At 39.3% G+C, this 15,434-nt stretch overlaps 1 protein-coding gene and 1 long non-coding RNA gene across 3 annotated transcripts in view; one reads left to right on the forward strand and one right to left on the reverse strand.

Annotated features, from left to right (window-relative positions):
• Positions 1-335: 335 nt before the first annotated feature.
• Positions 336-5,782, reverse strand: LOC125937938 (uncharacterized). The gene is made up of 3 exons (XR_007462556.1): positions 5,642-5,782; positions 1,415-1,602; positions 336-516 (listed from the first exon to the last, which is right to left on the reverse strand). It is a non-coding gene; the product is annotated as an uncharacterized LOC125937938 (long non-coding RNA).
• Positions 5,783-12,240: 6,458 nt separating this feature from the next.
• The window catches only part of SENP6 (SUMO specific peptidase 6), a 115,082-nt gene continuing 111,888 nt past the window's right edge, over positions 12,241-15,434 (forward strand). For both annotated transcript variants that reach the window (XM_049652893.1, XM_049652894.1), the window contains exon 1: positions 12,241-12,393. In XM_049652893.1, the coding sequence (XP_049508850.1) occupies positions 12,342-12,393 (52 nt within the window). In that variant the 5' untranslated portion in view covers positions 12,241-12,341. The remainder of the gene's footprint in view (positions 12,394-15,434) is intronic.

Here is a 15,434-nt window from a genome sequence, read left to right on the forward strand (position 1 = left end):
CATGGGGCTCGAACTCGCGAACCGCGAGATCGTGACCTGAACTGAAGTCGGACGCCCAACCGACTGAGCCACCCAGGCGCCCCTAAAAAAATTTTTAATGTTTATTTATTTCTGAGACAGAGAGACAGCATGAGTGGGGGAAGGGCAGAGAGAGAGGGAGATGCAGAATCAGAAGCAGGCTCCAGGCTCTGAGCTGTCAGCACAGAGCCTGACACAGAGCTCAAACTCACAAACCGTGAGATCAGACCTGAGCCGAAGTCAGTCGCTCAACTGACTGAGCCACCCAGGTGCCCTCTATGCACGTTCTTTAATTGGATTGTTTGGGTTGTTTTTATTGAGCTGTGTGAGTTCTTTATATATTTTGGATAGATAACCCTTATCAGTTATATCTTTTGCAAATATCTTCTTCCATTCAGCAAATTGCCTTTTTGTTTTGTTGATGGTTTTCTTCACTGTGCAAAAGCTTTTCAGTTTGATGTGGTCCCATTTTCTTATTTTTGCATTTGTTGCTCTTGCCTAGGAGGCAGATCCAAAAATATATATGTTAAGGCCACTACCCAAGTGCTTATTGCCTGTTTTCTTCAATTTTTTATGGTTTCTGGTCTGATATTTAAATCTTTAATGTATTTTAAGTTTATTTTTGTATATGGTATAAAAAAGTAGTCCAGTTTCATTATTTTGCACGTAGATGTTCAGTTTTCTCAGCACCATTTATTGAAGAGACTGTCTTTACCCCATTATATATTCTTGCTTCGTTTGTTGTAGATTAAATGACTATATAAGTGTCATTTTTTGGGACTATTACATTCCATTGATTTATGTGTCTATTTTTGCGCCAATACCATATTATCTTGATTACTACCACTTTATCATATATCTTAAAATCTGGGATTGTGATACCTCCAGCTTTGTTTTTCTTTCTCAAGACTCTTTGGCTATCTGGCGTCTTTTGTGGTACCCTACAACTTTTGGGATTATTTGCTCTAGTTCTGTGAAAAATGTTGTTGACATTTTACGATAGATTATATTAAATCTGTAGATTGCTTTGGTAGTATGGACATTTTAAAACATTAATTCTTCCAATCCATGAGCAAGGTATATCTTTCCACTTATTTGTGTCATCTTCAATTTCTTTTACCAATGTCTTACAGTTTTCAGAGTATAGGTTTTACACCTCTGTGATTAAATTTATTCTTCAGTGCTTTATTCTTTTTGGAAATGTTGTCTCAATTTCTATTTCTGATACTTTATTATTAGTACATAGAAATGCAACCATTTCTATATATTAATTTTGTACCTTGGAACTTAACTCAATTCATTTATTAGTTCTTAAGCTTTTTTGTGGAGTCCTTAGGGTGTTCCATATATAGTATCATGTCATCTACAAATAGTGATAGTTTAACTTCGTCCTTACCAATTTGGATGCCTTTCATTTCTTTTTGTTGTCTGATTGCTGTGGCGAAGGCTTCCAGTACTATGTTGAATAAAAGTGCATATTAGTAGTGAGAATGCATGTACTCTCCAGTACTCTTTGCTCACAGTTATGTCCCAGATCTGCCACTGGGGAGAAGCCAAGTCCATGTTCAAGGGCTGATCCTATTACTACAAGAGAAAAAAAAAAATTTTGCATCACAGTGCACTATTCCATACTAAAATTTCAGTCCAGTAGGTTTGGCTATACAAACCACCAAACCTATAAATATATCCAGACTCAAAAAGATAAAAAGTACATAAATTATAAAATACTTTAGCAAATATTTATTGAATACCTCTACAACACCATGCCAGATGCTGGAAAATGACAAATTTATTTTTGTATCTAACTTTTACATTTGGTTTGATTTCTCTGCCAGAGGTATACATATATACCCATTTTGAGGAAAGATTCCTATAATGTTTTATTTAAATGGGTCAACTATCTCAACAACATTAGAGAATTTATTTAATCAAGTACGCCAGGATTCTTTTTCTCCCATTATGGTATTGCAGAAGAGTTTACATTATCACAGCAATTAAAAAAAAAAAAGTCTTAGGAATGTTAGCCCGCATATTCTTAGTTGATTTAAGACCCTCATATTCCAGATAGTTTCTAAATCCATACTAAATGCTGCCTAACCTATATACATGACTTAAAGCAAATAGATCAGGTACTTAACGTTGTTTTCAAGTAGGCTAATTTAGTCATCACAGTAGGTAATAAGGAAATTGCATCAACTTCCTATTCCTCTTTTCTTTCATGCCTGGTCTCAGGATAGACTCTCACCCAGTCCAAATTGTCTCCCCTTCAGGTTAGATATGACTGGTAACTGACATGGTGTTAATGGCTCCCTAGGACCATGGCTTATTGGAAGTCATGCACAAAGTCCCCTCTGGGAAAAGGGACTGGAGGAGTAAGGTAGGGTCTCAGCACTAGTGTTTGCAGCTTTAGTTCTGATTTTACATAATGCTCCCTAGCCTATTCCTGTCTATCAGAAATGGGACTTGACCTACAGTGTCCAGTTTATTACATAAGAGGCAAGGGCCTTTGCACGGTGAAGACCCATTCATAGAACCAAATACCTAAATGGTTTATCTTGCTTAGGATTACAAAGTAATATGTAGAAAATAAAATACTTTCATGGGCATAAAATGCTGAACAATACAAAATGTTTTCTAATTCACTATATATTCTGATTTAAAACATTACTAAAGTATGACTTTTTCCCAAGAGGAAATAATCATAAACATTTTTTAAGTAATTCCTCATTAAAGGTCTGATATCTCTGGGGCACCTAGGTGGCTCAGTCGGTTAAGCCCAACTCTTGATTTTGGCTCAGGTCATGCTCTCATGGTTCATGAGATCAAGCCCTGCTTAGGATTCTCTCTCCCTCTCTCACTCTGCTGCTCCCCCCCTCTCAAAATAAATAAACTTTAAAGTCCTGACATCTCCTTCCATCTCCCCAAATGAGATGATTTCATAAGAACCTAAATCTGCGGGGCACCTGGGTGGTTCAGTTGGTTGGGCATCCGACTTTGGCTCAGGTCATGATCTCACGGTTTGTGAGTTCAGGCTCCGTGTCAGGTTCTGTACTGACAGAGCCTGCTTTGAATTCTGTGTGTGTCTCTCTCTCTGCCTCTCCCCACTCATGCTCTGTATCTCTCTCCTTCAGATATAAATGAACCTTAAAAACATTAAAAAAAAAGAACCTAAATCTCCAATTTATCACATTATGGATATTTGCTGGCATGTATTCTTAATAATATCATACTGTTTGCTCTTCTAATACATTGAAACCAAGGTTGTAGTACATGCCTGTATTATAGGTTTAATGTAGTCACCATGTAAACTATACCTTTAATAAACCAAGCTTTGTAATATTATGTTTTCATGTGTATATAATATAATATTAAGACAAATCTAAATTTTCCATAATTATTTTCTAGGTAAAGATATCATATGACTTAATTCAGGATAGCTATTGATTTTTAGGTAGAGCCATAAGAAAGTACCAACATCTAACCAATTATTTTTAAGTTTTTAAATTTATTTTGAGAGAGAGAGAAACAGAATGCACAAGTGGAGGAGAAGCAGAGAGAGAAGGAGAGACAGAGACAGAGAGAGAATCCCAAGCAGGCTCTGCACAGTCAGTGCACAGACTGATGTGGGGTTCAAATTCACAAACCATGAGATCATGACCTGAGCCAGATGCTTAACTGACTGAGCCACCCAAGTGCCCCAACATCTGACCATTTTTTACTTGAAAAATCCAGCAACTTCATTTGATTCCACCTAATTCCATGGTGGTTTCAAGACTAATGTATACAAACCAAATACTAGAAATAGAAAATAAAGGAATCAACTGTAATAATCTGGAACTGTCATAATTGATACATAAAATAGTCTTCCCACCTCCAAGATTATTGAATTTGTATTGTTTTCACACCTAAAATTTTAAACACTTTAAGGATGGGAAAAGGCCTGACAGATGAGGATAAATATACAAACTGGGAAAGTCCACCATGACCATATTTTTGTTTCAAGAAACAACATTTTAAAAAATGGTTAGATAATACTGTTAAACTTTTTTTTAATGTCTATTTATTTTTGAGAGAGAGAGAGAGAGCAAGTGGGGGAAGAGAAGAGAGAGAGGGAGACAGAGGATTTGAAGTGGGCTCTCTGCTATCAGATGGGGGACTTGAAATCAAGAACTGTGAGATCATGACCTGAGCTGAAGTCGAACTCTTAGCCAACTGAGTCACCCAAGTGCCCCAATACTGTTAAACTTTGAAGGTTCAAGAAATATCTAAAAAACATGGCTTTATTTATTAGCTTAAAATTATTTGAAAATACTGAAAAATGCTAAAAAAGTAAGTTACCTCATAATCCAAAACCTATAAAATTCCATAACAAAGAAGACAAAGTCCTCCACATCAATCCTCTAACCGCTTTCCTCTGAAATACCCCATGCTACACAGATTATTATATATATTCATAAATTTATTTTTATGAAAAGGAAATTGAACTATAATTTGCTTTTTCTTTTTAATTAATCATAGCTACTTTCCTGATCAGTACAAACAGATCTATTTCATGGGTTTAAATAGCTGCAAAGCATTTCATTAAATGAATGCTCCATGATGTATATGATCATTTCTTTATCCTTGTAATATATCTTTCAGTACTTATTATGTCTGTGTGATTGGTAAAAATCACTGTGCCCCTTTACACTAGGGTGGTGGGCAAAGGTTTGGTAAACTTTGAGGTCATCAAAGCATTTTCTTAAAAAATATAACTTAGAAAATAGCCTATATCTGTTTTAGACTGTGTTCTTGATGAATAAAAGAATCAGAGAAAGAAAAGCAGTAGGAAACACACACACACACACGCACACACACACGCACACACACACACACACACACACACACACAGATGTATAGACTGAGAAAGAGAAAGTGATTAGGTCATGTGTTTATAATGAGAGAATATTAAGAAAATGAATGAGGAAGCTACTTATAAAATGATATTTTTAACTTCATAAGGTGAAGGTGTTTAAATTTCAAACTCTGAGTGCAAGCTAACCCTTACTTTTTTGGTGCTTTAAGGATTTAAGTTTGTTGACTTGTTCAGCAGTTTAAATTGCAAAGTGAAGTTAATGAAAAATGAAAAATCCCAAACAACCTTAGTTGGAAGTTAGCATTACTGCACAGCACTTTCAGAAAGTTATGTTGCAAGCCATTACTATATTCCTTTTGCTGTTACTAACTGGAGATAAGAACTGAGGAATAGGGGCACCTGGATGGCTCAGTCAGTTGAGCGTCCGACTTCAGCTCAGGTCATGACCTCACGGTCCAAGAGTTTGAGCCCTGTGTCAGGCTCTGTGCTGACAGCTCAGAGCCTGGAGCCCACTTCGGATTCTGTGGCTCCCTCTCTCTCTCTGCCCCTCTGCCACTCGTGCTCTGTCTGTCTCTCTCAAAAACTAAATAAACATAAACAAAATTTTTTTTAAAGAACTGAGGAATAAAGAGCCGGAAAGAAGGCCATCAGCAAACTTTAATAAGGGCAAATACAACAGTGAAAGTCTAGATAAAGTCTAGTCTCTACCATTTTTATGCATTATTTCATGTTTAAGATTTTGCCTCTAGGCCAATGATTATATTTTACCTTTGAGATCACTGCCATATGATAATGAAAATAGGGGAGCATGAACGTTGGAGTCTAAATAGATGTGGGCTCAAGTTCCAGCTTTAGACTTTCCTAGCTGAGTCATCTTGGGAAAGTTTTCAAACTTTTGGGTCTGTTTCCACTTCTAAAACAAAAATAACGATATATGTTTTTGTTACTATGTGTCAAGAAATGCTGGTTAGGAGATGTAGATAATATACCTAGCAAATCATATTGAGAGCACTGCCTTTGTGTAAACGAAACATTTAGATACATACATTACTCCAAGCACTGGTTCCTGAAGTGTGGTTGTCAGATCAGCACACCCCCATTACCTTTGAGCTTATTAGAAATGCAAATTCATGGCCCCCACGGTGACCTACTGAATTAGATGGTTTGAGATGGGGCCCAGGAAACTGTTTTACAAGCTGTCCAGTTGATTTTTATGCATGTTAAAGTGTAAGCACCACTGCCTCAGAGTTCAGCTAGATATGATTTTCATGTGATAATTTCCAGTAATGAACATGAAAGGATCCAGCAGTCATCTACACAGCTGACATCCATTAGGCACAGGAAGCACAGTGCCTGTGGCCTATGATACTTTCAAAGCCTTGTGAAAAATGTTTTAATGTTCTTTTAAAATCAGAAGAAAGAATTAACATCATGATAACAAATATATAACAATCCAGCCTAGATTATCTCTTTAGACGAAAGCAGTTTTGGGGCAAAAAAAACCTACCTTAAACATTTTAATTGGAAATATAGTTTTGGGGTGCCTAAGTGGCTCAGTTGGTGGAGACTCTGACTCTTGATTTCTGCTCAGGTTATGATCTCATAATTCATGGGATCAAGACACACATTGGGCTCTGTGCCATTAGCACAGAGCCTGCTTGGGACTCTCTCTCTCCCCCTATTTCTCTCAGCCCCTCCCCCCTCAAATAAATAAATAAACTTAAAAAATTTTAAAAACATAGCTTCATATATAGTACTATAAACCTAGCCTAAATTTTTTTTAACGTGATTCTTGTGGAAGGGACCCACGAAAGCAAAAGTGCCAAGGGTCTAGGAAAGTCACTTGAAAACTTCACTGTCCATTTATAAATGTTGACACTAAAGATATCTGGTAGGAACCATTACAAGAAATTTGTGTTATTCTAAGGATATATTTATTGACATTTAAAAAAAATATTAGTTTCAGCTTCACTTAAGCCATGAAGCATGGTAGGATTATACAAGAGCAAAAATAAGACAATCAACAAGTTGAAAGTGAAGTGGAATATTATATTGTAGAAATTATGTTAAAAACAGAAACTTGCATCCTTATAACAAAAAATTATACATGACTTTCATTTCATTATATTCATTTTATCTGACACAAATGCACTTAGACCTTCAAAAACTATCAACCGGACATAATTTTCAGAACCTGCTATTGTCTTCTGAAACTTATATTTAGTCAAGGACTAACTATATGCTGTGCTTTTTTTAATGTTTATTTATTTTTGAAAGAGAGAGAGTGGGTGAGCAAATGAGGGGCAGAGAGAGAAGGTGACAGAGGATCCGAAGGAGCTCTGCACTGACAGCAAAGAGCCTGACTTGGGCTCCAACTCATGAACCGTAAGATCATGACTTGAGCCAAAGTTGGAGGCTTAACCAACTGAGCTACTCAGGCACCCCTATGCTGTACTTTGAAGTATAGTGTTTAAAAGAACAAGATTGATAATTGCGTTTTCAAAGAAATATATGTATTTAAACTGCATTATTTTATTAATAATTATTAAGCTCTACCAGCATAAAATATGAATCAGTTTATTCAAATACAGTTGACCCTTGAACAAGTCAGGGGTCCTTGGTCCCAAGGCACCAATCCCTCATGCAATAGGAAATCTGCATATAACTTTTAATTCCCCTAAAACTTATCTGTTGACCAAAGTCTTGCTGACAACATTGTCAATTAACACATATTTTGTATGTTATATGCATTACATACAATATTCTTATAATAAAATAAGCCAGAGACAAGGAAATGTTATTTATAAATCATAAAGAAGAGAAAATACATTTACAGTTCTATGTATTGAAAAAATTCCATGCATAAGTGGAAGCATGCAATTCAAACCCATGTTGGTCAAGGGTCAACTATAGTTTTATACGAGGAATTTTAAATCTGGCTAAAATGGAGGATACAACGGTGATACAAAAGAAGATTTTGTAGCCAAATACAGAGAGGAAGCTTTGTTATTATGTATCTATTACCAACACAAGTCCTCCTTCAGTCAGTTCCTGGCCTCCTGGAAAGAGCTCAAGTTGCTTCAGCATTGTAATCTTCAAACCCAGGCCCCAGGTTCACATCTGGATTGCTGATCCGTTTTAGGGCCTTTATCATAGCTTTTTACCACAATGTTACTTTGGGCAAAGACATTTTCTGGACTTCTGAGAAGACTGAATTAGATGGTAACTAAGGAATCCAGGTTCTAGAATTCTACAATTCTGAATTTTCCTTGACAAAGATTATTTTAAATATGTTGTTTTATTCAGCAGATATGTATTACCCTACTGGTGCAAGTCCCTATTTAGACAAAAAATGCATTGCAGATGGAGGATAAAACGTGTCCAAAGTCTTTAAAGTAGAAAAGAAGATGAAGCATTTGTGGAACTGAAAGAACAAAATGGTTGGAGCTTAACCGAGAGGGTGAAAATGCTGTTAAAGATGAGGCTGGTGAAGTAGGTAGGGAGGGCCCAGTAGACCGATTAAGGATTTAGGAGTTTATCCTAAGAGCAACAGGAAACCTTTGAATGGTTTTAGTGGGAAGGTGCTTTGATCTGATTTTTTTTATTTTTTAAGATCATTATAGCTTTTGTGTGAGAAATGGATTAGAGGGTGGGCAGAGAGACCATGGAATGGCCTGTTTGAAGCTGTTATTACAGTAGTATGGCTGAGCCACCCTGGCTAAGACTAGGATGGGCTCATTGGAATTGGAAAAAATGTGAATAGATTCAAGATATGTTCAAGGACATGGGGTGCCTGGGTGGCTCAGTCGGTTAAGTGTCCAGCTCTTGGTTTTGGCTCAGGTCATGATCTCATCGTTTCGTGGGTTCGAGCCGCACGTCAGGCTTCGTACTGGCAGTGCTGAGCCTGCTTGGGATTCTCTCTCTCTCCCTCTCTCTGTCCCTCCCCCCACTTGCACTGTCTGTCTCTCTCAAAATAAACAAATAAACTTAAAAAAATAAGCTAAAGATATATTCAAGGATGTAGATTTAATTAAAAAAAGCAAGTAAAAGATGATTCCTAGGTTTCTAGTTTGTGAAACTGGGTGGATGCCAATACTATGTACTGAGTAAAGAATCTCGGCAGAAGAGTAGCTTTGGAGAGGGTCTCATGCTCTTGGATCCTCCAAAAGATCCTGTCATCAGTCTCCACCCTGTTTTCCTCTGAATTCTGTTTGCATAGGATGATTGTGTTGCCTTGCAGACATGGGTCCTTTGGTCAATACCACTGACCATTGTGGTTGGAGATGAGATGTTTGCATTGTTGAGTATGGAAGACCAGGTTTAGAATTTAAACTTGGTACTGGATGACCAGACTAAGTAAGTAAAATGCTATTAGAAAAGAGAGGGCTTTAGAATTAGAATTAAAATTTTGGGTGGCAGATCTCTGCTTTGTTTTTCCTTTTTTCCCAAAAATTTTTAATGGAATAATTAGAAAAATAAAGTAGCTTTTTTTATCTACTGTAATTACACATCCATTCAAGCTTTAGTCTAACTTTTCTATTTATCTTTTATGCCAGAATTAAATTGTGTTAAATGTGACAGGTTAGCTTACATCTTAATAGAATTTGCTAAATTTAAGCAATAAAGACATGCTAAACTTGTAATAAAAATTGATTGTATAACTCAGAGAATTGGTTTTGTAATTCTAACATTTTGTATTTCTACCATTCAAAAGCATTCTTAGTACCACCCCTGGGTATCATTCAAAATGTACATATAAAAAAAGGCTACATTTGTAAATATATTAAACATATACATATATATATATATGCATATATAATAAATATAGCTATATTTCAAGGACATATCCTCAATCTTTTTCTAGGCCGGAGTACCTTAAGAGTCACATGATACTATCCGTTTTTAAATGATAATGTTCACAAGGAGGAGTAGTGATTTCTGAAATATCTTTAATCTTATACTTTAACATGGAAACTGATCATTTCACTTGTAATTGCAGACTCATGGAATTAAACTGAAAGGAAATTTAGAGATTGTTTAATGTAGTGGTTTTCATAATGTGGTCCCCTAATCAGCAGCATGTTGTAACACCTTGGGAACTTATTAAAAATGCAAATTTTCAGGTGTACTCCAGACCCGCTGAATCAGAAACTCTAGGGGTGGGGTAGAGCAACCTGTTTTAACAAGCCTTTCCAGGTGATTTTGATGCCACATTTTTAAAGTTGGAATTATGTGTTCCCATAGACATTAGCTGAAATTCGTAACACAAAACAATGGACTTTGTCTTAAAGATCCTACCTCAGGCTGCTCAAAAGACGTCTTTTATGTAACTCCACCTTGTTTCCCATTCCATGTATATTAGTTCTCTGCGGCTGCTGCAACAAAGGACCACTAATTTAGCAACTTAGCAAAAATTTATTATCTTACAGTTCTGTAAGGTCAGTGGTCCGGACGTTCTGTCTCACTGAGTTAAAATCAAGGTGTTGGCTTTGCTTTCTGGAAGCTCTAACAGAATCCATTTCCTTGCCTTTTCTGAAAGCTGGCTTCCAGAGGCCACCCACATTCCTTGACTTCCCACACCTTTTTCCATTTTCAAAGCCAGTATGCATCTATTTTTAAATGAGAGATTATTTTTTAAAACTGTATTTTGGAGTCTGTACAAATGAGTCCAGTCACCCACATCTGCCTGTTATTTACACACCTCAGTATTATACTGTCACTGGCACAGACTATGTCATAGAGCATCACAACTGGATCATTCAACATCCTCAAGCAACAAATTATAATAAATTACATTCATTATGTTACTTATACTAAATCAGGAAAGGTTATTCATGTTAGGATAAGATTTTAAAAGAAGTTTTAAAGGGAAAGATTTTCTGCCTATGCCTTGGCTAACAGGACAAACTAGAGCAGTTCATTCCTCAAAGACTGCACTTTAATCATACCTTTTCTGCATCAATTTAGTGGCTGTTGGATTTTCAATGAGATACATAGCAGAAATTTTCGTTTTTTAAAGAGGAATAGTGAGCGATTTAAGAAAAATGTTCGCTTAGAGGACTACACACCTAAAAGAATTGAGTTTTGGTGGTGGAGCCAGGCATCACTTCCCTTTCCTGTATTCCAGATTTTCGTTAATGAATGCCTTACTTTTGTAATTGTAAAAAGCCAAAGAAAAAAGGAAAAGAGAAAATAAACACGATATAATAAGCTGCAATTAATTATAAGGCCTGATTTGTAAGGCAGGGTATGGATTTTGAAGTCTCAGGCACGTATGACAGGATTTTTTTTTTTTTACACTGTCATCCAAAATGTACTGTAGACTCTTCCTTGATAAATTATTTTGAAAGCTTCTTTTAAAAATGAAGACCACAAATCATTTTCTTAACATGTGGTTGCCCTACTTCACTCTACCTACGCTCTTCAGTTGACTATGGTTTAAATTCTAAGGCCTGGTCAAAGAAAGGAACTTCTAACATTTTTTTTTAGGCAACTGTGGTGCCACAGAACCCAAGCTCATCACCAGCCTGGCTTAGAAGCGCTCACACACCAGGTCTGCCATGGGGCCCTCGGCGGTGGAGACTTTTTTCGGACGAAACGCGTCCAGGCCGAGTCGGCGCCGCGCAGGGCCCGCTCCACCGAGAGCCACGGCGTCTGGAGCCTCAAGTCGGTCTTCCGTGCGGCGCCGCAGACCGTTCTGCCCGCGAGCCGAGCCCGGGCTCCTGAGGGGGAGCGGCGCTGGGGGCGGCGGCGTCGCGGTGGGGGCGGGAGCCGGGCGGCAGCTCCAGCGCCCGTGGGGGAGGAGCGGCAGCGGCGGCGGCTGGAGCTGCTGTGGCGACGGACGCGAGGCGGTGGCAGAGGAGACCCACCCCTGTCCACATGGACAGTCGCAAAGGCCTCCGCTGATGCATTCACGCCTGGGCGGGGTGGGCGGACGGCCGTAGCGGCGGCGGCGGCGGCGGCGGCGGCAGAGGGAGCGAAGGGCCTGGGGGCGCCTGACGGTCGCCGAGACCTCGCCGCCCCGGCGCGGCGGCTGCGGCCATTTTACGGCCCGGGACGAAGGGAGGTGTGTTTGTGTGCTCGCCTTCAGCCTCTCTTCCTGGGTCCCGCGGCTGGGGAAAGCGTCTCAGGCGGCCTGGGTAGGCGGTGGATGGGGAGTCGTGGGCCGAGAGGAACCGGGCCCGGGAAGCGCCGTCGCCGTCGCCGCCGCTCGCGTTCCCCCGGAGGGGCCTGAGGAGAAGTCCAGGCCGCGGGCCTTGCCACCCGCCAGCCCGCGGATAGGCCCGGGAGCGCCTGGCCTGCTTTTGTGTAGGCCCATCTGGCCGTGGGAGCGCCGCCCCCCTGACGGCCGAGTTCTAGGCCCGCAACCCTGCGGCGGCTACCCTCCTGCGGCGCGGCCCCTCATCCCGGCAAGCGCGGCGGTGGTGTGGGCCATGGATTAAGAAGGAGGCGGCGTGGGAGGAGGAAGATGGCGGCTGGCAAGAGCGGCGGCAGCGCAGGGGAGATTACTTTTCTGGAAGGTATACCTATTTCTGCCCTTGCAGGGGATAGGGTGGGGGAAATACAGGGAAGTGTGGCCCTGGTCTCCGGATATTCAGTTATTCGCACAGGGTGGGTTTGGGGGCGGCAGAGGTACTGGGGGGGGGGGGGCGGGGGCTGCCCGGGCGATGGCTGGGAGGGAATGTGCTGCGAGCGCGCTGGGTTCGAGTCCACCGGTGCGAGGAGCTTGGCTGGGGGCGGACATGGCCGAGAGGGCGCGGGTGGATACCGCTGCGAGCTGGAGTTGGTGGGTGTCCCTTGAGAGTGCACGCGTTAAGTCTTTGACATTTTAAATTTTTTGGTGGTGGCCTAAAGATGAGAGCGGATGGCAGTCGCATCTTGTTTGGTGTTGATGGAAAGTTTCAGATTGCTAAGGTTGGGTGAAATTGGGGGCCAATCCTAAGTAGGGAGGGGAGAGGTAGTTTTACTTGGGTATGTTTCATGTACGCTCTCTGCTCTTTCTGTTTCGCAGAGCTTCGGGCTTCCTTTTGCATCCAGTATTCAGATTAAGTCTGGCCATGTCTGATGTTCTTACGAAGTGTTTTGCTAAAGATATTTTATAACATAATTTATCTGAAAATATAGAACGAGATTCACAATGTCAATTTGGGGACGGTCACCAAAGCTAATAGACAAAGTTTGGGTGGTTCCATTTTTATTCACTTGTGAGGGAAAGCGAAACATTTGTTGTAGGTGGACTAAGTCTTAAGAAAAGCTGCATGTTATTGTTGGGAATGGTGGTAATGGGTAACAATATTGGTTCCTTGCCCATATAAATACGGACTCTCAAATACTGATAAATCTGTTGTGACTGTGGACCAGGAACTTGAGTGTTTGCATTGCTCAATTTGAGTATGGGTTCAGTGTTTATTCCAAATTAAATATAAATTGTTTATAAACATGTTTAGAAAAATGAGCTTACTGTGCAGTGATTGTTAAAAAGGATTAGCTGGATACTTTGACAAAGTTGATTTTCATATACAAGATAAGCAATCTTTAAAAAAAATAATTGATTAGAAACATTTCTCAATTAAGAAAATATATCTTAACTGTGGTGTAGGTATTCTGTAAGAGGGTGTAGAGGGATAGGTATTGCCTTGTTTATGGTTTTATTAACAGCACCTGGAACAGTGCCTGGACTACAGTAGGTCCTCAATATTACTCTGAACAAATAGGGCCTAATAGAGGTGGATAGGGAAAGAGATCTTAATTTTCTTAATTCTTCCTTGAGTATAGCAAAGCAAAAAAACAAAAACAAAAGAAAAACTTACATGGCTATGCAAGCCAGCCTTTATTTAAAAGTGATGGGAGTTTTGTATGGGATTCCTAGTGGGAAGATGTGGAAAGCTTCTAAGTTTTTCTGGGTTCATTTCATATTACCTCTGTTTTACCTCCATTCTTGTTTGGGCAGAATAGATATCTATTAGAGGCCGAGAGTGGTGCAACTTGTGTTACAGGTGGTGTTGTGTGCTGTTATTTTTTGTTTTGCTATTGGAACCTCCAAAGATGTCTTACTGTTACTGATGCTTACTTAGTACATTCAGTATGCAGATGATTGATTATATTTTTGTACTTAGGTAACTTTTGGACTTCTATAGGCTTCTGGTTCAGTTTAAGTTCTAACTAGATGAACATAGGAAGGATGGAAAGAGCATAAATACAGCCAACAAGTATTGGGCTGATTGTGAATTTCAAGCTATCGCTCTTAGTTGGATCTAACTTAAGGGTCTAGGAATGTACAGTTATAATAATTTTGAGTTTCACCTTGTCTTCCACGTTCTCATAAGGAAAGCAAATGGTAACTTGTTTAGAATATGAGCATAAGGGAAAGCAAGGATTTCAGTTTCTCATATCTGGTTTTCATATATTGTACTGCATTAATAAATAAGTAAAAATCCATTTAGAATAATTAAAAAAAAAATTTAATGTTTGTTTATTTTTGAGCGGGAGAGAGAGGCAGAGTGCGAGCAGGGGAGGGTCAGAGAGAGAGACAGAATCCGAAGCAGGCTCCAGGCTCTGAACAGTCAGCACAGAGCTTGACTTAGGGCTTGAACCCACAACCGTGAGATCATGACCTGATCTGAAATTGGACACTTAACCGACTGAGCCACCCAGAAGCCCCTAGAATAATTTTACTCCATGTTTTCATAAAGTTCCCTTTTTCACTTTGTTCATGTCTACTCAGACCTGACTACCTACATAAAATGTCCCGCTGCCACACATACAAACCCATGGTATTCCCTTATTCTGTTTTATTGTTCGTAACACTTATCACTTGATAAATTTGTTTTTCAATCTTACTAAAATATGAGCTCCGTGAAAATAGTGACTTTGTTTTTTCACCATTGTATTTCTTACTCTTGGAACAAGGTGGTAGCAGTGTGATAAAGACAGGAATATACAGAGCAATAAAGGAGTGGAAAAGCTATTTTACATAATATTAAAGTCAGTAAACTCCCTCTCGAGGAGGTGACACCTGAATTAAGGTAACATGTTAACTTCAGAGTATGGCAGAGAGGATGATGCCTGTGAAGTTTTGAGATGCTGTATGGTTCCATTTTTGAAACAAAAAGGAGGTCATTATGGCTGAAATGTAGCAAGCAAAGGAGAGAATGATAAGAAAGGGAGGCAGCAGATCTAATATTCAAGACGAATTTTTATTTTATTGTAAGAAGTGGGAAGTCATTGAAGAGTTTGGGGCTAAGGAGTGTCATGATATGATTTATCTTTTTAAAAAATCACTTTGGGTAGAATGAATTAGAGTAGAGGAATAGTAAAAGCAGGGACATGAGTTAGAATATTGGAGTAGTCTAAAATAGAGGGGTTAGAACAGATAAAGGGTGTTAAGAGGTACAAACTTAGATTATAAAATAACCCACAGAAGTGAAAAGTAGAGCATAGGGAATATAGCCAGTATTACTGTAATAATGTTTTATGGTAACAGATGGTGACTACATTTGTAGTGGTGAGCATTGAGTAATGTACAGAATTGTTAAATCAATATGTTGCACACCTGAAACTA

Source organism: Panthera uncia (genome assembly GCF_023721935.1).
Source record: "Panthera uncia isolate 11264 chromosome B2 unlocalized genomic scaffold, Puncia_PCG_1.0 HiC_scaffold_24, whole genome shotgun sequence".
Classification (NCBI taxonomy): domain Eukaryota; kingdom Metazoa; phylum Chordata; class Mammalia; order Carnivora; family Felidae; genus Panthera; species Panthera uncia.